We start from the raw sequence: 23648 nt of genomic DNA, 5'->3' as shown, positions 1-23648 counted from the left end.
GAGTGGACCGGGACCTGTCTCACCCGAGTGGACCTGTCTCACCCGAGTGGACCTGTCTCATTCGAGTGGACCGCTCTCACCCGAGTGGACCTGTCTCATTCGAGTGGACCTGTCTCACCCGAGTGGACCTGTCTCACCCGAGTGGACCTGTCTCACCCGAGTGGACCTGTCTCACCTGAGTGGACCTGTCTCACCCGAGTGGACCGCTCTCACCCGAGTGGACCTGTCTCACCCGAGTGGACCGCTCTCACCCGAGTGGACCTGTCTCACCCGAGTGGACCTGTCTCACCCGAGTGGACCTGTCTCATTCGAGTGGACCTGTCTCACCCGAGTGGACCTGTCTCATTCGAGTGGACCTGTCTCACCCGAGTGGACCTGTCTCACCCGAGTGGACCTGTCTCACCTGAGTGGACCTGTCTCACCCGAGTGGACCGCTCTCACCCGAGTGGACCTGTCTCACCTGAGTGGATCTGTCTCACCCGAGTGGACCGGGACCTGTCTCACCCGAGTGGACCTGTCTCACCCGAGTGGACCTGTCTCATTCGAGTGGACCGCTCTCACCCGAGTGGACCTGTCTCATTCGAGTGGACCTGTCTCACCCGAGTGGACCTGTCTCACCCGAGTGGGACCTGTCTCACCCGAGTGGACCTGTCTCACCCGAGTGGGACCTGTCTCACCCGAGTGGACCTGTCTCACCCGAGTGGACCTGTCTCACCCGAGTGGACCGCTCTCACCCGAGTGGACCGCTCTCACCCGAGTGGACCTGTCTCACCCGAGTGGACCTGTCTCACCTGAGTGTACCGCTCTCACATGAGTGGACCTGTCTCACCCGAGTGTACCGCTCTCACCCGAGTGGACCTGTCTCACCCGAGTGGACCTGTCTCACCCGAGTGGACCTGTCTCACCCGAGTGTACCGCTCTCACCCGAGTGGACCTGTCTCACCCGAGTGGACCGGTCTCACCCGAGTGGACCGCTCTCACCCGAGTGGACCTGTCTCATTCGAGTGGACCGCTCTCACCCGAGTGGACCTGTCTCACCCGAGTGGACCGCTCTCACCCGAGTGGACCGCTCTCACCCGAGTGGACCTGTCTCACCTGAGTGGACCTGTCTCACAGTGGACCTGTCTCACCCGAGTGGACAATGAGGTGGCTCGCTGAAAGTTATAACTAAAATGTCTCAGTCCAGTTGAATTACTCGCTCCACATCTTAAGATTTGGTTTGTTTAGCAAAGTTTTACAGTTTTATTCCTGCAAATGAAAGACAGTATTTATGTAATGTTACTGGTAACGCGTCCGCCACCTGTTTGTCTCCTGCTTGTCTCCATGGAGATGTTATATGTAATTGCTGAAAGTACCTTGAAAACATGATTTTTAAACCACACACGGGGGAAATATGTTTTTTAAATCTATTCATCTCTCTCGAACCCTCTGGCACATTGTAAACACGGGTGACTTTTGGAGGCTTTAAAACTGTAGCAAAAGTAGCAAAGCTCAGCTCTCATTCCAAAGTGTCTTATTCAAGGTTTCAGCCTCTGTTTATAGGTGAGTTTTGCCGCGGCGGCATGAAAGTGATAAACACAGATCTTTCTTACAAGTTTGCAGAAGATTCTGAAAGTAAAACGGAGCAAACGCTGTTAAAGATTGTCCGGGAGAGCGCAGCGCTGAACCCCCCACGTTAAACGGATGTTTGTAATGGCGTGTGCGCTGAAACCGAGCGGCCGGAGGGAAGAGCTCTCCAGCACCAGCTCTCGCTCGGCGCTGTAATTGGGAATTAGGAGGAGATTAATGAAGGCGCTGATTAGCATTAGCTCTAATCCAGAAGAGTGGAGGGCCTTTTGTATCTCTGAGTTACTGCTGCTCCAGCTGCAGGCAGGGAGGCACGGGGGGAGGCAGGGAGGCACGGGGGGAGGCAGGGAGGCACGGGGGGAGGCAGGGAGGCACGGGGGGAGGCAGGGAGGCACGGGGGGAGGCAGGGAAGCACGGGGGGAGGCAGGGAGGGAGGCACGGGGGGAGGCAGGGAGGCACGGGGGGAGGCAGGGAGGCACGGGGGGAGGCAGGGAGGCATGGGGGGAGGCAGGGAGGCACGGGGGGAGGCAGGAAGGCATGGGGGGAGGCAGGAGGCACGGGGGGAGGCAGGGGGGAGGCAGGGAGGCACGGGGGGAGGCAGGGAGGCATGGGGGGAGGCAGGAGGCACGGGGGGAGGCAGGGGGGAGGCAGGGAGGCACGGGGGGAGGCAGGGAGGGAGGCACGGGGGGAGGCAGGGAGGCACGGGGGGAGGCAGGGAGGGAGGCACGGGGGAGGCAGGGAGGGAGGCACGGGGGGAGGCACGGGGGGAGGCAGGGAGGCACGGGGGGAGGCACGGGGGGAGGCAGGGAGGCACGGGGGGAGGCAGGGAGGCATGGGGGGAGGCAGGGAGGCACGAGGGGGAGGCAGGGAGGCATGGGGGGGAGGCAGGGAGGGAGGCATGGGGGGAGGCAGGGAGGCATGGGGGGAGGCAGGGAGGCATGGGGGGAGGCAGGGAGGCACGGGGGGAGGCAGGGAGGGAGGCACGGGGGGAGGCAGGGAGGGAGGCACGGGGGGAGGCAGGGAGGCACGGGGGGAGGCAGGGAGGCACGGGGGGAGGCAGGGAGGCACGGGGGGAGGCAGGGAGGCATGGGGGGAGGCAGGGAGGCACGGGGGGAGGCAGGGAGGGAGGCACGGGGGGAGGCAGGGAGGCATGGGGGGAGGCAGGGAGGCACGGGGGGAGGCAGGAAGGCATGGGGGGAGGCAGGAGGCACGGGGGGAGGCAGGGGGAGGCAGGGAGGCACGGGGGGAGGCAGGGAGGGAGGCACGGGGGAGGCAGGGAAGCACGGGGGGAGGCACGGGGGGAGGCAGGGAGGCACGGGGGGAGGCACGGGGGGAGGCAGGGAGGCACGGGGGGAGGCAGGGAGGGAGGCAGGGAGGCACGGGAGGAGGCAGGGAGGCATGGGGGGAGGCAGGGAGGCACGAGGGGGAGGCAGGGAGGCATGGGGGGAGGCAGGGAGGCATGGGGGGAGGCAGGGGGGGAGACAGGGAGGCACGGGGGGAGGCAGGGAGGGAGGCACGGGGGGAGGCAGGGAGGCACGGGGGGAGGCAGGGAGGGAGGCACGGGGGGAGGCAGGGAGGCACGGGGGGAGGCAGGGAGGGAGGCACGGGGGGAGGCAGGGAGGCACGGGGGGAGTAAACAGGGGAGAGTAGGGGGTGAAGGGGAGAGACAGAGAGAGAGACAAAAAGAGAGAGGGAGACAGAGAGAGAGGGGAGAAACATAGAGGCAAGAGAGAGACTTCATGTCAAACGCATTGATCTCAGTATAAATGTGTTATTAAAATATGAGGATTACACTTTTTATGTGGATTTGTTTCAGACTTTGAGAGTGTTTCATGAATCAAGGTCGTTTTTGTTTTGATCAGTGATGGAAAGAAATTATTCCAAGAGTTATTCCAGCTTCGAGTTTCTCCTTCTTCTCCCCATTATAATGACCAGAAACGTGTCGTTCAATAAATAATGCACTCACTATATCAATATGTACCAGAAACAGAATCAGAAAAGTTTTATTCCCTTAGTCAACGAACAAAAACTCCATATGGTGCAACGTAAAGCAATGAATAATAAAAGGCAATGAATAATAAATGGGCAGCGATAGCGAGACTTAAATACAAAATATACGCGTTATGGACAGAAAAACTGCTAAACTACCAGTGCAAAGTGTGTGAACCTTTGCCTTTTGGTGCATAAGTGGCTCTAATTTCGTTCGACACTTTATGTGAAAACAATGAAGTCGTTTCAATATTATGCTTTATTGTGACGTACGTTCTTCTAAACCGAATCCGACATCCAGAGATCCCACTTTCTCCTCTTTTGCCTCTGCTGTTCCTCTCTCCTCTTTCCTCAGGAGCAGTTTAACTCTCTTTTTCCTCACGTTAACCTCGTCCCGCCCTCGCGCACCGATACGGCCCATTACGAAACGGCCCCGCAGCGCTATCGCTCTAATGCTAACGGCTAATGAGGCTTTAGCCGCGGGGCCCTCCGGTGCTAATCTGCCGGGCTCGGGGCTCCTGCTCGTTACCGCCCGGGTTTTTTGAGGCTAATACTCTGCTCGCGGTGAGACGCATCGACCTCCGCGGCCCGACCCCGCTCCGCTATGAACTCACGCGCTCTCGTCGCCACGGATACGGTGATAAACGAGCGGCTCCGTCTGTGGCCTGGATGTTTGTCCTCGGACTGCCGCGACCTTGACTCGCTAAAGATGAGTGGGAATGTTTGGAATTACAAATGAAGACGTGTCCCCGTCCTCTGAGTCTGTCACGAAGTTGGTGTCTTTGTCTTTTTCACGCTGTCGTCTTTACATTTGATTTTTAGCCATAGAAATGAAATGAAATGATTGACTTTTGAAAACACTGGCAGACAAAGAGTTTCTTGAAAAAGGCATTTATCTGCTTTTGTAAAATTATAATTCATATCTGTTGGTTAAAGGATGAATACAAAATAATAATAATAATACTAATAATAATTAAAATATATATATATATATATATATATATATATATATATATATATATATGTATGTATATCAAAAAATAAATTAATTAATAAATACAAAATAAATTTAAAAAAATGTATTAAAAAAACAACAACAAAAAACATAATCACATTTGACCGGCATTGAACTACTTAATTTCCTTTTATTAGGACGTCTCCCCCTCTTAATTTTGTATTTTTTTACTTATTTTGTTCTCTCCACCTCTCTTGTCTTGTTTGTTTTTGTTGTTTACGGTTTAAAATTGTTGGTTAAATTATGCGACAAACTCCGTAGCAACTCTTAAACATAAAAACACGCTATTTTGTCACCACATATTTTTGAAAATTACAACAACAAAAATAGCTGACTGACGATTAAGCGTGATATTATTTTCTAGCGTGGCCTGTATCTTCATGCACTCTAGCGTCTTTGCAATAATATCACATTCATTACATTATTCATTGATTTTCCTCCAGTGTGACAAAGAACTCTTTTACAGATGATTGATTGAAAAAGAACATTCATACAATAATTTGATCTAATAATTGTGCATTTGGGACTGTCTTATGCAAACATCTGAGCCAGAAAAGTCCCTAAAACAGCCACTTTTACAGAACATAAAGAGCCTGACACGTGACAGAGATATTAATGTCATCTCATCATGTCTTTTTGGGACAGTGTTGACAAAAAGAGAGTCGAAAAACACTGCATCAATCAAACGGCTGACTTCATTCTCTCGGTGGAATCTGCACGTCTCTGCTCTGTAACTGTGACTTCTCTCGAATCAAACTGTCACATACAAATAAGTATTTTCAAACACTCAAAGCGTTTGTCTTTTAAATCATGGGACCATTCACGCAACACTGGAGCAGCACACGAGCTGACCACCGGGAATTTGGAGCTGGGTTATTCATTAGGAGCAGGCGTTTGTGCAAGATTCTGCCCAAAACAGTTGTGTTTAATTCCCGCAAATGGCTCAGAACTGTCTGTGCCCCGTTACAGTAGGATTTGAAAATGTTTTAGGCCTAATTGTTGTCGCGCCTTCACTAAATTCCAAGTCAATTTGATGAAAAGATGACGTGTGCTATTCAGAATCGTCTACATCGGCTCACCAAAGTGCATTTAAAACAATAACTTAAGCGTTTATTGAAGAGTTATTTCTGGTTAAATTCTCCCAAAAAAAAAAAAAAACAGAACCAAAAAACTGCATCATTATTTGGTGTTATCCAAATAATGATATTTACAAATTAACTCGTATTGTGCAGTTCAATCACCCCCTCTCACTCATCACCATGGAAACGGGTCATTGACACAGCAGCAGACAACTCGGCCTCGGCAGCGTGGGAAAGCGGGTCGGGACAAACAAGCAGAAGCGAAGCAAAAGTCGGACAGGTTTTTTTTAGACTTGTTTACCCGTTATAATGAATCGCCTGTTGTTATTGTCCACTTGTTTGTGTCGTGCATTATGAACGCTGCGTTTTGGCGTGTTGTTGTTGTTGTAAATGATTAAAGGAACACGTCAAAGTGCTGCAAATAATCGTCTTTTTGTTTGTTATAAAAGCAATGTTTTACTTCTGTTTGAGTCATATTATTCCGTGGAACTTGAGTACATTATTTGCGAACAGTTAAATGTACTCTGTGTGCACTATGTCACCTTTTTCCTGCTGATCTCCATGGAAACGTTAAGGATTTGCCTGGGAAGTTCCATAGTGTGGCATTAACCGTTTAAATGTTGTGCGTTGATGCTGTTAAAATACCTTTAATTCTCGCCTCTCCAAGTACCTCACCTGCTTTTCTCCATGGAGATAAGAGGTAAGTTTAATGCCGTATTGTGGAACATTCCATGGAGAGAGAAAGACTTACGAGAGGCTAATGAGAAAACAGTCCAACCATGACGGTATTAAAGTGCCCCCTACAGGTCGGACGACTCATCCAAGTAAAATACAGGTAAGAAGAATAAATATATTTAGAATTTTGATGAAAATTAAAATGTTATGACAGAATCGCTCATTGTTTAGGTTTATAATTTCCCTTCCTGTTTGTAATTGATGATATCTAGGAAATTACCCGGCAAACACTGAGCAAAAGCTCATCTGATGTTACACTGTTTTATTTGACGAATAAAAATATATGAGAGCGACTTTATTTTGTTGATTTAATGTTTAGAGAGTCAAAAAATGTTGTTTCTTTGTGTAAATTTTGCATAAACTTTGACTGATGTGATGTCACTTCCTGTCATTTTCTGCAGATTTTTGGAATCAATACCTACTTGATTGGTGTAAAACTATAATAAAGCCCTACGCCCTTTAAATAATATTTACTATAATTATAAAACCAAAGACTAGTGATGTCACAATATTGAATTTAAAAGTATAACAATTATTCGCGATCGCTGACATAAAACAAGAATGAAATAGTATTTTATTCTAATACATTACTTTTCCAAAAATATTCATGAAATCAAACTGTCAAATAAAGTAATTGTGACTTAAACAGCTACACGAAAAGCACTGAACATTTAGTTTTATGGAGTACAGATTGAATTGAAAGGACATTTGCCTCTGAATAGTCACGATTATTAGGTTCAGGTGCTTAGGCTGATATTGTGACCTGAATAATCACGTTTTTCAATCGGGCGAATCATCTCGACGTCCCGCTCAGCGCTTGGATGTCAGCGGTGTTATTCCAGACACACGCGGCGTTTGGTTTTCCTCACGAAAGACAGAAATAAGCGACGGGCGCTTCGGTTTACCACTGTTGAGGCTGCTCTGACCCCCTTCTGCCACAGACTTAACAAATCTGCAGTATTTTTACATTTGCATGGCAGGAATTACACTTAAAAACTCAGAAAGATGAAAAATATGCTGTGTTGGTTTCAGTGAAATATGTGCATTTTCCATCTTCGACAGAGTTTAAAGTCGTTTGCATGGACAATATTAACATTTTTCCTCTCCTTGAACCGACACCTTAACGTGGTGGAGGGGTTTGAATGCCCGAATGATCCCGGGAGCTATGTTGTCGGGGGCTTCAAGCCCCTGGTAGGGTCTCCCAAGGCAAACAGGTCCTAGGTGACGGGTCAGACAAAGATCGGTTCAGAAGCCCCCTATGATGACAACACGAACAAGGCAGTTTACGTCGCCCGGATCGGCGTCACCGGGGCCCCATCCTGGAGCCAGGCCTGGGATGGGTGCTCCATGGCGAGCGCCTGGTGGCCGGGTCTTACCCCACGGGGCCCGGCCGGGCACAGCCCGAAAGAGCGACGTGGGGCCGCCCTCCCGTGGGCCCACCACCCGCAGGAGGATCCATAAGGGGCCGGTGCAGAGAGATCTGGGCGGCAGTCGACGGCAGGGGCCTCGGCGACCAGATCTCCAGACACAGAGACTAACTCTGGGGACATGGAATGTCACCTCGCTGGGGGGGAAAGAGCCTGAGCTTGTGCGGGAGGTTGAGCGATACCGACTAGATATAGTCGGCCTCACCTCCACGCACAGTTTGGGCTCTGGAACCCATCTCCTCGAGAGGGGCTGGACGCTCCACTTCTCTGGTGTTGCCCGCGGGGAGAGGCGGCGGGCTGGTGTGGGCTTGCTTATAGCCCCTCAGCTCAGCCGCCACGTGTTGGAGTTTACCCCGGTGAACGAGAGGGTCGCGTCCCTCCGCCTTCGGGTGGGGGACAGGTCTCTCACTATTGTGGCGGCCTACGGGCCGAACAGCAGTGCAGAGTACCCGGCCTTCTTGGAGTCCTTGGGAGGGGTACTGGACAGTGCACCGACCGGGGACTCCGTTGTTCTACTGGGGGACTTCAACGCCCACGTGGGCAATGACAGTGACACCTGGAGAGGGATGATCGGGAAGAACGGCTTCCCCGATCTGAACCCGAGTGGTGTTCAGTTATTGGACTTCTGTGCTAGCCACGGATTGTCCATAACGAACACCATGTTCAAGCACAAGGGTGTCCATCAGTGCACATGGCACCAGGACACCCTAGGCCGGAGGTCAATGATCGACTTTGTTGTCGTGTCATCAGACCTCCGGCCGCGTGTCTTGGACACTCGGGTGAAGAGAAGGGCAGAGCTGTCAACCGATCACCACCTGGTGGTGAGTTGGATCCGCTGGCGGAGGAGGAAGCCGGACAGACTTGGCAGACCCAAGCGCATTGTGAGGGTCTGTTGGGAACGTCTAGTGGAGCCCTCTGTCAGCAGGGTATTCAACTCGTACCTCCGGGAGAGCTTTTCCCATGTCCCGGGGGAGGCTGGGGACATTGAGTCCGAGTGGACCATGTTCTCCGCCTCCATTGTTGATGCGGCTGCTCGGAGCTGTGGTCGCAAGGTCTCCGGTGCCTGTCGTGGCGGCAACCCCCGAACCCGGTGGTGGACACCGGAAGTAAGGGATGCCGTCAGACTGAAGAAGGAGGCCTATCAGGCCACTCTGGCTTGTAGGTCTCCGGAGGTCATCGACGGGTATCGACAGGCCAAGCGAGCCGCGGCTCGTGCTGTCGCAGAGGCAAAAACCCGGGCCTGGGAGGAGTTCGGGGAGGCCATGGAGGAGGACTATCGGTCGGCACCAAAGAAATTCTGGCAAACCGTCCGGCGCCTCAGGAGGGGGAAGCAGTGTCTCACCAACACCGTTTACGGTGCGGGTGGAGGCCTGCTGACCTCGACTGGGGATGTCGTCGGACGGTGGAAGGAATACTTTGAGGATCTCCTTAATCCCTCAGTCACGTCTTCCGAAGAGGAAGTAGAGACCGGGGACTCGGAGGCTGGCTCATCCATCACCCAAGCTGAAGTCACTGAGGTTGTTCGCAAACTCCTCGGTGGCAGGGCTCCGGGGGTGGATGAGATCCGCCCTGAGTACCTAAAGTATCTGGATGTTGTAGGACTGTCTTGGTTGACACGTCTCTGCAACATCGCGTGGCGTTCGGGGACCGTGCCTCTGGACTGGCAGACCGGGGTGGTGGTCCCTCTGTTCAAGAAGGGGGACCGGAGGGTGTGTTCCAACTACAGAGGGATCACACTCCTCAGCCTCCCGGGTAAGGTCTATTCCAAGGTACTGGAGAGGAGAATCCAACCGATAGTCGAACCTCGGATTCAGGAGGAGCAGAGTGGTTTTCGTCCCGGTCGTGGAACACTGGACCAGCTCTATACCCTCCATCGGGTGCTCGAGGGTTCATGGGAGTTTGCCCAACCGGTCCACATGTGCTTTGTGGATCTGGAGAAGGCTTTCGACCGTGTCCCTCGGGGTGTCCTTTGGGGGGTGCTCCGGGAGTATGGGGTCCGGGGCCCTTTGCTCAGGGCTGTCCGGTCCCTGTATGACCGGAGCAGGAGCTGTGTTCGCATTGCCGGCAGTAAGTCAGACCTGTTCCCAGTGCATGTTGGACTCCGCCAGGGCTGCCCTTTGTCACCGGTTCTGTTCATAATTTTTATGGACAGAATTTCTAGGCGCAGTCGGGGGTCGGAGGGTGTCCGGTTTGGGGACCACAGGATCTCATCTCTGCTGTTTGCAGACGATGTTGTCCTGATGGCTCCATCAAACCCGGACCTGCAACATGCACTGGGACGGTTTGCAGCCGAGTGTGAAGCGGCTGGGATGAGAATCAGCACCTCCAAATCCGAGGCCATGGTTCTCGACCGGAAAAAGGTGGCTTGCCCTCTCCAGGTGGGTGGGGTGTCCTTGCCCCAAGTGGAGGAGTTCAAGTATCTCGGGGTCTTGTTCACGAGTGAGGGAAGGATGGAGCGTGAGATTGACAGGCTGATCGGTGCAGCGGCTGCAGTGATGCAGTCGCTGCATCGGACCGTTGTGGTGAAGAGGGAGCTGAGCCGAAAAGCAAAGCTCTCTATTTACCGGTCGGTCTACGTTCCTACCCTCACCTATGGTCATGAGCTTTGGGTAGTGACCGAAAGAACAAGATCGCGGATACAAGCGGTCGAAATGAGTTTCCTCCGCCGTGTGGCTGGGCGCTCCCTTAGAGATAGGGTGAGGAGCTCGGCCACACGGGGGGAGCTCGGAGTAGAGCCGCTGCTCCTCCACGTCGAGAGGAGCCAGCTGAGGTGGCTCGGGCATCTGTTCCGGATGCCTCCTGGGCGCCATGTTTCAGGCATGTCCCACCGGGAAGAGGCCCCGGGGAAGACCCAGGACACGCTGGAGAGACTATGTCTCTCGGCTGGCCTGGGAACGCCTCGGGATCCCCCCGGAGGAGTTAGAGGAAGTGTCTGGGGAGAAGGAAGTCTGGGAGTCCCTGCTCAGACTGCTGCCCCCGCGACCCGGCCCCGGATAAAGCGGCAGAAGATGGATGGATGGATGGATATTAACATTTTCATCAAGTTAGTCAGTTACAAAGCTAACATAAAACATTGTGAAGTTCAATCAACGCTAGTTAGTTAAATCAGCAAAGTATTAAATGGTTAAAGAAGTAAACTTGAAAACAAAATAGCTGAAAAACATGAAGGCGTACAACCAAAAAATACTCCAAAATGTGTCGTTCTTTACTACACAGTTTCAAAAAGTAACCACGCTCCACGAAGCAGTGAGATTTGAAAAATGAATAGCCGTATATGTTTTTTTGTTTGTCCTGATGACGATTATCTCACAATATTTTCTCAATTCATCAGAAATATGCAAAAATGTTCCTCTAAACGTCAAATGCCACGCCACACTTCATCACATGGTAACCAGACCAGAGCATCACTATCTGGACTCTTTCGCTCAAACTCACTCGCAGATTTGGCCCGAAACCCACGAGTAACACGAGCCCTGATGATAAGGTTTCCATGACGACCACACGAGCCGACCGTCACACATCGCAGCAGCCATGTTGTTTTCACGACAGGTCTTTGCTCTGCTCATCTAACCGTACGTGGGTTTGTACCGCCGTATATATTTAGCTATACTATACTTTATTTTACTTGTACATATATAAATCTGCATATCTGTAGCTACTTTAAAGGACACATTATATAAAATAGAGCTTTAACCATGAGTTAATATTGTTCCCTCATCAAAAACATTCCTGCAGCGTATTTAACTTCACTCACGCTTGTTTTATTAATCCTGTTTGCGACTTCCTTTGGCTCTGAGCCTCTCAAACGCGTGACATCTGAAATATCCAGACGTTGTGCAGTTTTTAAGTCAAATTATGTGCATCACAACGGTCTGCTTGCATTAACATGTAACAACAAGTAAACTATCTTTTCTTCATCTCTCCGCGGTAATTCCGTCTGCTGCCAGTAGATGGCGCGCGAACACCAACTCCTGATGAGGGAACGACCTCACTGATAGTAAACGTTGTCAATGTATACATTATTTTAAGTTCTAAAACATCAGATGCAGATGTAAAGGTGCTAAAGAGCATTTTAATGGCCTTTTCTCCTCTTTGTAATTATTCTGTAATTTGTGAGCGTCTCTGTCCCGTGTGGATCAGTGAAGTTTGTCTAAGTCTAAATTATAGCCAGTTTATTGTTGGAGGTTTGTGATTGGTCCGGACATATCTGATCTCCTGCTCATGAGTTGTCGAGTTGTCAGAGAAACCGGGGCCAGGAGAGGCTGGAATGGCTGTGATGGCTGCTGCCCGTTCGTTTCTCATGCACCACTCGCTCCCAGGTTTATAAGAACCACAAAGTACGACACTTACTTTTGGCATTTTCAGAATAAAACCGGTTGAAGAGCAGTGACAGGAAGCAAGGGAATGGGGCAAAAAAGAATAATGACTGTATTTAACAAGGATTATTACGCTCATCTTCTCATTCATCATAATTCATCATAATTACGGTCATTGTCACATATTTTCTGGAGATGAATTATATAAGCCTGTGTTAAAATGAATGTCCGGGATGAGGGAAAACAAACTGTGATTTGATCATTGTGAGTTACGGCCCAAAGTCACGGGAACAAGCGATACTCTTTGTGCTCAAACCCAGACAATCCTAACCTCAGAATATCACCTAAGACCCGCGAAACCTCTCGTCCACACAGCGACTGAGCTTTTCACATGTCTGTCCTTCCTGCTGCTGTCTCTGGTGCAATCCTCACCTGTAATGTATGATATCTGTACGATGCATTGTCCATAATCATAGCCACTTATTGTATGTATCAGTAAAACACACAAGTCACATTAACAGCTATTTTCAGGGCATTTATTCTGTCACATTCGGTTACATAACAACGGTCATAGCCACTCATTGCACATAAGAGTTTTTGTTGTTGCTCTACCTGTGCATTGTGTTAGATTATGTGCATTTGAAGTGTATTTACCTCGTTTTATTGCATGCATACTGTATATTCTTCTGCTGGAATGTCCCCATCGTGGGACTCATAACAGTTATCTGATCTCTTAACTTCTTCTCTTATCTTTTCTTGGCTTATCTGTCAGGAAACCCTCTTCAGACTCAATTAAACTCAAAAGGGAAAGTTGCTCTGATTGAAAAAGCCAATCACTGCGCACGTACTTCAGTGCTAGTTAATCAAACCTGGTGCTGCACATTTTCAAGTGACAAATTGTTCAGTGGTTGTGGTGAAAAAATGGGCTTCAGTTAGTTCAGTTCAGCAGAAAAATGCATGTTTGAAGAGAATGAAGGAGTAGGAGTGTTGTTTTCCCGTGACGTGCATATGACATGGTTTGTTCTGATGTTTAAATGTCTGATGGGACATGAACAGTGGTAAATATTGATGCTTTACATACATCAAGTGGGAAAAAGTGAAGCTGATTTTGTTCATTGACGGCAATAAACCCCTTTATGATTCTGATTCTGAGTTTTAAATGTACTCCATCTCCGTCATCATCTCACAAAATGTCATCCAAAATGCAATTCACGCACGGATCTTTAAAAAGAGTCAAAACATTCGTGTTTGTGAATGACTCATGGCCACCTTTTTCTTTTTTCCACTTTCAAGACACTCAAAGCATCAACTCACACATGTAAAAACAAGTGTACGCAACAGCGAGGGCGAGGCAGGTTGTCTTGCCCAAGGACACAACAACAGCAGCAGCAGGATTCAAACCAGCAGCTCATAGATCAGAGGATGAACATAGTACGGACCGAGCTACTGTCAAATAAGAACTATTCAGTGAGATGAGTACCAGCAGTCAGACTTTGCGATTTAATACTAAAAGTAAAATGAGTTTGAGCTGTAATTATCCAAATTTGACCCGCGCCTGTTTGAGACGACACACAGGCTGAGCTCTGATTCAGTCTCAGCAGCAGCAGCACAGTGTAATTATGATAAATGCTCTCATTAATTTACTAATGGCAGTAATAAAAGCACTGTGGGGTGTTATTAGCTGATGCTGACGGTCACAGACTTCGCAGGTTAAGGTTAGACAAGGTTTGCACACAGAAAGAATAAACACTGTCAGGTTGTGCCCAAAATGCCTTCAAAACATGCATTTTAAATAATTACAGGTGACTTCAAGAGAGTGAACTGTAAGTCCCACGACGCGGAATATAAAGAGAGGCAATTCTTATTTCAAATTAATGAGAGAATATTGGAGGGACAGATTGCCTCAGCGTTCGTTTAGACGGGAGGAGATAGAAATAGGCAGCAATTAAATCAAATTAAACGAGGACACGAGTTATAATCAGTGTCCTCTTTGCCGTTGACCCAAACACCTTCAATTTTGCAACAAGGCACTTTGCAAAATTAGGTACTTGCAAATTGAATCCAGCGGCTCATTTGTTTAATGCATTGCCTCCTGAATTTGAATCAAGGCTGTTTGAGAAAAACACCCAAATGTGATCTTTGTTTTTTAGGTCGCAGTGAATCATGTGCTGAATTATTAAACGCCACGACTTCTAAATGCAAAGTTGAGTTCATTCGTTTGTTCAACAGGGAGCATTTGCATCTCACGAAAGAAAATAAACCAGATTGAGTGAGAGCAGACAATGGAAATACATCCAATTATCCCCTTTATTCTTATTATTTGTTATCCCATAGTCGATTTCAATTGTTCCTCTTTTGACTTAATCTATGGTATGTATGTATGTATGTATGTGTGTGTGTGTGTGTGTGTGTGTGTGTGTGTGTATGTGTGTGTGTATTTATTTATTTATTTTTATCTTTACTATTTTTCCCCTCCATCCCTTGTTGGGTAATGGGAGGTTTTGTCTATGGGAGTTTTTGTTTATAGGAGATCTTCTACTGAAAGTGTTTTTTCAAACTTCCCATAAGTGATCAGTTCTTTTCTTCTGTATCTACCTCTGTATCTACCTGCGTTGCAACAATGGAATTTCCCCATGTGGGACAATAAAGGAATATCTTATCTTATCTTAATCATTGTTCATGGTTTTATGTTGCACAGAATCACCAAGACAAGTTCCTATGTTTGTGGGATTTTGTTCATTGACAATGGCAATAAATTCTTTCTGATTCTGATTCTAAAAATCCCTAAAATACCTCAAATAAACTCCCTTTGGATAAACTAGTTTCTACCCCATCCATCTTTGTTCTTATCATCAGTTCCGGAGACCATTGACTCTCATTGTCACATCTGCAGTCTTTTGCCGACTTATTTCAAGCTCAAACAAAAACCTACAATTTCTTCGACTCCGCCGCTTCTTTCCAAAATCGAGCTTTTCCAACCTGCACGTCTCAGGGCCGTCGCGCCCCTCAGAGCGACAGCGGAGCCGGTGGAGTGCGCTCTTAATCAGCCTGTCACTTGTGCCTGGGAACCACTGAACTTTGTGCTGATGGATCTGAAGGGGCCGAGGAGGAGGGCCATTGTGTCCCCCACAAAACCAGCTTTGTGTCGGGGGGACTGCGGTGTGTGTCCAGGGGCCGGGAGAGTGGGAAAGCTCGCTCACAGCTGCAGCTCAGACGGCTCCGCGGCACTGACAAATGAGTGAAACAGTGGGCAGCGTATGACGGGGGGATTTAGTTGTGTTTTCATAAGAGCGGCAACAAAAAAAAAAGTGGCTTCTGTTGAGTCAAATGTGGCTTTCTGCAGCTGCTATAGTTCTGACCTGCTTGACCACTGTTTTGACAACATTGCTTAGGTTTCAGTGATACTTTGTAAGAATTGGACACAGAGCAAATGGGACAAGAGCGCTTATCCACACAATAAAAGCTGTATTTAGAATTATAATTTGAGGAATACTGCCCAAATAATAGATGATTGTGAAAATAATTGTGTTAATGCTTTGCCAATCTGCGCCAATGTTGACCAACCACGCATCACCTCCATTTATAAGCAAGTTGGGTGACGTTTCTTTCCCATGTGTCTAATTAAAGGTGCTGTACCTGATTCACAGATTTACAGTCTTAAAACTTTAACTAGTTCATTTTTAACTCTTCGCAGTGGTTTATTGTATAGCTAATTATTCACAGCAATGTGTTTTAAGCGCTTTTCACAACTCTTTAACGCTAACACACATTAGCATGCTAACACCCCAAGTCCTGCCGAGAATTAAACGCTTGATACAGAAAATAGATCTGTGGTATTATTTTGATCCGAGATGCTTTTACAAATCTGGAAAAACTGATTAGTTACAGCCCATTTAGGTATATTTTCATAGTTTGGCTGGGGTGCGACTTATACTCTGAGTTTTATGTGATATTATTCGTTATTTTCACACTGACAACCACTAGAGGGCCCTCTAGGCTCTAAGCGACGCAGAAGAAGTATCTGCACTTCCTCTTCCTCTGGAGTTTGTGGAGTTGTTTAGAAGTGACACAGAGGAAGAAGAATTCAATGGATTTAGTGATTTGGGGTAAAACTGATGCTTTGCTAAACTTGTTAGCATGTTCTTTATGCTATAGTTATCTGAATAACTGTTCATATGTTACGTTAACATACCAGACACTTACCACAGTTCTGTCTGTGCCTCATGTAGCTGAAGGTGTTAGCGTTAGCATACGTCATGTAGCTGAAGGTGTTAGCGTTATCATACGTACACCTATTCACCATGTTCTCTCATCTGTTATTATTTTAAATTGCATTTCAAGATGAAAATGAATTTCCCCAGACTTATACTCCAGAGCGACACTCGTTTTTTCTTCTCTATTATGCGTTTTTTGGCTGGTGCGATTTATACTCCTGATTTTAAATGACTTAGTCCATCAATTTTCATTCGTTGTAAATATGTTCCCACAAACCCATTTTAAAACAAAGCAACACTTGATCAAGGTAGAAACCAAATCCCAGTCAGACCAACTGCGTCTCTCTGTTGCCCTCACTCTGCGCTGGACGTCCGGGTGCACGTCCGGGTGCACGTCCGGCTGCACGTCCGGGTGCACGTCCGGCTGCACGTCCGGCTGCACGTCCGGGTGCACGTCCGGGTGCACGACCGGGTGCACGACCGGGTGCACGACCGGGTGCACGACTGGGTGCACGTCCGGCTGCACGTCCGGGTGCACGTCCGGCTGCACGTCCGGGTGCACGTCCGGCTGCACGTCCGGCTGCACGTCCGGGTGCACGTCCGGGTGCACGACCGGGTGCACGACCGGGTGCACGTCCGGGTGCACGTCCAGCTGCACGACCGGGTGCACGTCCGGGTGCACGTCCGGGTGCACGACCGGGTGCACGTCCGGCTGCACGTCCGGGTGCACGTCCGGCTGCACGTCCGGCTGCACGTCCGGGTGCACGTCCGGGTGCACGACCGGGTGCACAACCGGGTGCACGTCCGGGTGCACGTCCGGGTGCACGTCCGGGTGCACGTCCGGCTGCACGTCCGGGTGCACGTCCGGGTGCACGTCCGGGTGCACGTCCGGGTGCACGACCGGGTGCACGTCCGGCTGCACGTCCGGGTGCACGTCCGGCTGCACGTCCTTGAGCGCCGTCTGGTCCGATGTCACGCCCAGAGCAGGTGAAGCACACTACAGCAGCCGCTCTACAGAACTTCTCAGCTTAAACAAACGCCCACCTCTTCATTAGCTCTGGAAAGACTCCCACTCACATTTTGGAGCTTCTGATACATGGGAAAATCCTACGCTCGGGTGAGAGAGCGGAGGAAGAACACGCATTATCCTGGATTACGTACGCAGCATTATTAACAGCTAACAGTGTTGTCTATATTTGTACATGTGTTTGGAAGAGCTATAAATGGCTTAATGAAATGTCTTTCTTTTTTATAGTAAATTCTCAGCGCTGAAAATAGACGACTTTGACTCTTTGCGTGGTAAAGCTACATGCATGTTCGGTGTGTATCATTCGTGTGTTCAGACTGAGAACGTTGTTGAACAGCTTACATTTCTGCAGCCACTAATCCCGTGTTGACAAGCTGTAAGAGCAAATTACATTTACATATATTTTTAGGTCCAAATTTCCTCACAGTTCTTCAAATCATCGGGGTAAAGTGAGATGAGGCAATAACCTTCACCAAAACCTAACACCATCGCCGCTTAAAATTGTAAATCCATTGTAAATCCATAGGAAATACACACACGAAGAACTCACTGACATTTAAACGGACTGTAATAGACCCGTATTATCAATTTAGGAACGAGAAGTAATGGGCAGATTTTGGATGACTCATACTAAGCAAAAATAAGTATGAAAACCCCAAATTAATCCCAAAGTAAGGAAAATACACTGGCTCTGCACTGGACTCTAAACTAAAACTACAAAAGTCCTCAGACCATCAAATATGTGCCCATCCCTGCCCCTGCTGCTCCCGGCCTGAGCTGAGAGTCTATGTGCGGGTCCCATAGTGATTAACAGCAGCGGGCCCAGCAGGATTTATGACCCTTGTTAGCAGAGCCTTGGCAAGCTCCATAAATCAGCCCTGAGCCCCGAGAAACACTACAAACACAATTACAAGTTAAAGAGAATTACAGCGGCCAATGCTGGCTCAAACGACACAGCAGAACGGCCATCTTTGAACCGAGGGCCCGCGGTAAATCCTCCAGAATAGTGTCGGGTCGGAGAAGACGAGAGAGCGGGGCGACAGAGGGGATTAATAACTAGGACAGGTGAAGAGATACTGAAGGTAATGGATGGGAGAAGGAGGAATGTATATGTAGCTTCAAAATTAGCTACGAGAAAATGTCACCCGTGCCTTTTTTACGGCAATAACTGTTAAAAAAGTGTCGACAAGAACTTCTTCTGAGTCAAATTCACTCAAATGGTCAAAGGTTTAAAAAGAATTTAAGTCACTTGAGGAGATATTTTTGCATCGAAGTTTAAATGGAAACTAGAACTTTTATTGAATGTATAGCTTTTTAAGCATTGTGTTAGCTGTACTCAATTCTTCATTTGTTTAAGGCCTATTTTTTTCTAAAACGGCTGAAAAAGATGGACCCCAATTAAAACTGAAGCTGTTCCTGAACTCTTTGTACAAACAATCTTTTTAACAATTATCTGGAGCCTTTGTGAAGCTGACGCTCTGTAGTTTTGGACTCTGATGTCTGTTTTACTCTAATTATAAGCAGAAACAAGCTCTGCACAGAGGAAATCAGATTTCAAATTACGTCTAGGTTTAGTTTGTTAAATATATGAATGAGTAAAGCTGCTTTCTTGATGGATCGGCAGATTGACACTAAAATGAGCATCTGTTGTCTTTTTAAAATTCCTTTTTAAAAGCTGAAGGTAAATTCACAATAAAATAGTTTTAGGGACTTGTAAGAAAGCAAAAATGTCCAGGCGGAATCCATATAAAAGTCTTCCCCTGATTCTTCCCTGAATGTTTGATTTGACTGGAAATAAGTGGTTTGCAGCTTTATTTTTAAACACAACATATCAAGCAGCTTTAGACGGGTTAAATCTTTTTACCCTTTAGGCCCACATTAGATTTCTGAATGAGAGATGTTTTATTGAAAAAAAAAAAGAAATGCAAGAAAAACAAAATATACATGAAAAAGTGACTAACCTGTCTCCTCATCGATGGCGAACCGGCCCAGCCCACTGCCGTCCCGAATGGAGTACTGTATCTCTCCATCTCGACCGTCATCCTCATCGTTAGCCGTGACTTGAAGAAGCGTAGTTCCAATACGAGAATTCTCTTTAATTAATCCAGTCAAAGCAAATTGGTTAAAATACGGTGCATAGAGATTTTCATTGACATCGACCACTTCAATTTCCACAAAGGTCACGGACAAAAGAGAGACAGGGCGTCCTTTATCTTTGGCCCGCACAGTCAGGTTGTAAAACTGTTGCGTTTCGTAGTCCAACTCCTTGATCAATCGGATAGCGCCACTTGCTTTGTCCACTTCAAACCATCCGTTATAATCATTGGCCAAAGAATACCGCACCTGACCTCCCAATCCCAAATCTGGATCTTGAGATTCCAACCAAGTCACGACGGTTCCAACAGGAAGATCCTCCAATGCCCTGGCTTTGTAAACACTGGGGATGAACAATGGCGGGCAATCGTTGACGTCTTCCAAAGTAATTTTCAAAGTTGTGACTGAAAATCGCTGGCTGCCCTTGTCCGCTTTGTCTCTCGCTTCGATTTTGAGATTAAAAATTGGAATGAACTCGCGGTCAACTTGTCCGGCAACGTATACAATCCCGTTCGATGAATTGATGGCAAATTGCGTGGTGCTGGTAAGAATAGAATAGACAATATCCCCATTTGAACCGAGATCTTTGTCTGTAGCTTCAACTTGGATAACGTCCGTGCCGATGGCGGTGTTTTCAGGAATGACCATTTTGTATCCGGCTTCCTGCAAAAACTGTGGCGCGTTGTCATTGGCGTCGTCGATGAAAACAGTAAGAAGTCTCCAAGAGCTTTTCTGTGGTTGGCCCAGATCATATATGGTTAAATTTAGTAGGTAGCGATCGTTCTTCTCACGATCCATTGGAAGAAAAATGCTAATAAGCCCCGTGTGCATGTCAATTGTGAAGCAATTATCTGTATTCCCATCGGAAATTGAGTAAACAATTTGGCCATTGAAGCCAGTGTCACCATCATAGGCATTCACTTGGAAAACGCTCGAACCTATTTTGAGATCTTCGCGGATTTTGATATCTGTTGGAAACGCCTTATCAAACTGTGGCATTTGCCGATTGACAGAAAACAGATCAATAAAGCCTTCTTCTATTTTAGGTTTTGAGCCAGTTTTGGATTTCTTGAGTAGTTTCTCGGCTAATTTTTGCGCTACTCTTGTCTCCTTGCAATTGAAACTTTTCGGCGGTGTTTTGCCTGGTACAATCGTAATGTTAACAAAAATCGGATCGGAATAGTTCTCCCCATCTGTAGCGGTAATTTTGAGAGTGACTACACCATTTTTAGGAGTGGCTGTGGCAAGGGAACGCCTCAATGTTAGAACTCCCGAATCTGGATTTAAATCAAAGTATCCAAATTCATTGCCTGACATTATTTTGTATTTGACCAGCTCTAATTCGTCGACGTCAATAGCGGACATTGTGGTGATAATTTCATCTACAGGAAAGTCCCTTGAAATCACTCCCTGACACGCAACCTTTTCAAACAACGGCTGATTATCGTTCACATTTTCAACGTGAATTGTAATGTTGACTTCGCTTTCTCGTCGGTAAGGAGAACCCCAATCAGACGCCCTGACCACAAACACAAAACTCTCCGATGAAGATTCAAAGTCTAGCTCTTTAATTGTGCTAATTATGCCTGAAAACTGATTTATTTTGAACGGGACAGGCAGCAAACTTGAAATACTATAGGTTATATAGCCATTTTCACCTTTGTCGTCATCTACAGCGGAAACAGCGAGCACATTGGTACCGATAGAAACGCTTTCGTTGACAAAAATCTCGTATGAAGGCTGGGTAAAGGTCGGCGTGTTGTCGTTAGCGTCGTCAATGCTGACACGGATTTTGACTTTGAGCTCGCTGTCTACTTCTAGCACTTCCAGGTTGAAAACGTCTTGGGAGACTTTTGTGAACCAACGAGAGGTAGAGATCACGCCTGTCATGGTGTTGATTCGGAAAAATGCTGAATCGGCAGAAGGGGCGAGTATATATTCGGCGTCATCTGGTTCGGGATTGATTTTTACAGCCACGACGATAGTGCCAGGTGGGGAGATTTCATTGAGGCTCGCTTCGTAAACCTCTTTCTCAAATTTGACGTCAACTGGTTGCTTTTTCTGAATCGTAATTTGAACAAGTTTGACATCAGAGAATTTTGTTGGCGTTCCCCGGTCTCTCGCTTGCAGTGTTAGATTACAACCAAAAGGATAGGCGTCCCAATTCAGAGGCTCCGATCCCTTTATTGCAAATTCACGATCGTCTGTTTGTTCGACGAAGAAGTGCTCAGATGGGTCTCCTCCGACAATAACAACCGTGTCTATTTCTCCGTTCAAGCCTTCATCCAAGTCTTCCACGGTGACAATTGCGTAAACAGGGTTCTTATCCAGCAGTGACGGCGCGTGAGTGACCACATTCAAAGTTGGTGCATGTTCGTTGACTCTTTCTACATGGACAAAAAGCTTAGCGGTGCTGCTAACCCCATTGTTTCCATACAGTTTCATACCGCGATCTACTGCCAGAATTTCTAAGTCATATCTGCTTTGTTCGTCGATGTTGAGTTTTCCGCTTAGGGACACTACGCCGCTAGTCGGGTGAACTGCAAACAGCTCCATTTTATCTTTGAAAAAATAATAGAATTCCCCATTGGAGCCAATATCTGCATCTGTAGCTGTAACTTGTGCTATGCTAGTCCTGAGAGGAGTGCTTTCCGAGATAGTGACCGAGTAGGTTGTTGGCGAGAACAGCGGCCGCAAGTCGTTCATATCCAAAACTTGGATGCTAACTTTCGTCCACGTTTCCAGCAAAGCCTCGCCTTTAACCGAAGCTTTTACTGTCAATACGTAGTTATCCTGGATCTCCCGGTTCAAAATGGCAGCGTTCCCGCCTTTAGTCCGTATCCGTAGAAAGCAGAAGTCTCCCAAAACATACTCCTCCGCTTTGAAAAATCCTTCGTCGTCTCCCGAAGTAATCCTATACCGGATTTCCCAGGAGCGCTGAGACAGGTGAACGCCCATTTTAACTTTACTGTTGGCGTAGGTGCGTGCTGCGGAGTTTTCGTAGACCGTGGCGTGGTAGACCGACTGCGTGAAGGCGAAACGAGGTCCATCTTGAGGCGCGGTTTGGCCGAGGCAGGGCTCGAAGAAGAGCAGCAGCAAAAGTAACAGGGCCTGGTGCAAGAGAGGGGCGGGTAAACCTGCCCACCGGCCCATAGTCACCTCCATCACATCGTCACTCCATCCTGCAACAACAACAACAACATGAAGTCAGGTTAGATCATGAGTCTTTGTACACAGTCAGATGAATAAAGCTAGTGTTTACATACCAAAAACCTACAAAAATTACTGGTTTGTGGATAACATTTTACAAATCACTTTTAAAACATCAGCAGAGTGGAAGTTGCAGCTTGCCTGATCTTTGCATAGTTCATTATAGTAAAAGAATTCAGTGACTTTTGGCAGGAACCGTTCATATGCTCAGCTCAGCCGCTGACATAAAACACATGTGTCTCAACGTTTGGTGGTCAATGCTAATTTGGATGTCAGAAATATCGGGTTCTGCTTAACATACACCCTTTGTTACAGCAAATTCAACACTGTGTAATGTCTTTAACAGGGGAAGCAAAAAAAAAGAAAAAATAAGAAATACAAAGTTACTCATTATAGGATGTCAATGTGCTCATAATGTAATGTAAAATTAGAAGAATTGACTACAGTAGATACCGTATTTTCCGCACTATAAGGAGCACTTAAAAGCCTTTAATTTTCTCAAAAAACAGCCTTATAATCCAGTGCGCCCTATATATGGATTCATTCAGGTTGTTCTTACTGACCTCGCTTTATGCGCCGTATAGCCCGTTATATATGAAAAAATATCGAAAATAGACCATTCATTGACAGTGCCCCTTATAATCCAGTCCTGCTTGTAGTGCGGGAAATACGGTAAATTAAACGTGCTCCATGTGTGTTTTTTTTTTTAGGGTGGAGAGTCTGCTACCTGCTTGTCTCCATGGAGATTTTATTGCTTTGCCTGAAATGTCACTCAGAAGTGTCACACGTTCGATCTTTAATTATGTTTTCATTATATTCTAAACTCAACTTCACTGCACAATCTATACATGTTCTATAGATGTTCTCCAAGAAATCCATGCTTTCTAATGACCCACACTTTGGACTCAAAACCCCTTTGATGCGATTTCACTTTTACACACCACTAAACCGTTGATTTCAAAGATGATTACTGACT

At 47.4% G+C, this 23648-nt stretch overlaps 1 protein-coding gene across 1 annotated transcript in view; it reads right to left on the bottom strand.

The window, feature by feature from the left end:
• The window catches only part of fat3a (FAT atypical cadherin 3a), a 223351-nt gene that overhangs the window by 84263 nt on the left and 115440 nt on the right, over positions 1-23648 (bottom strand). Inside the window, exon 3 of the mRNA XM_072455495.1 lies at positions 19330-22644. Within this exon, the coding sequence (XP_072311596.1) occupies positions 19330-22627 (3298 nt within the window). The 5' untranslated portion in view covers positions 22628-22644. The remainder of the gene's footprint in view (positions 1-19329; positions 22645-23648) is intronic.

Source organism: Eucyclogobius newberryi, unplaced genomic scaffold (genome assembly GCF_026437365.1).
Source record: "Eucyclogobius newberryi isolate DKJ021-1_F unplaced genomic scaffold, fEucNew1.0.hap1 SCAF_10, whole genome shotgun sequence".
Lineage (NCBI taxonomy): Eukaryota > Metazoa > Chordata > Actinopteri > Gobiiformes > Gobiidae > Eucyclogobius > Eucyclogobius newberryi.
The sequence above is the reverse complement of the archived record's forward strand: the minus strand, read 5'-3'. Positions and strand labels throughout refer to the sequence as shown.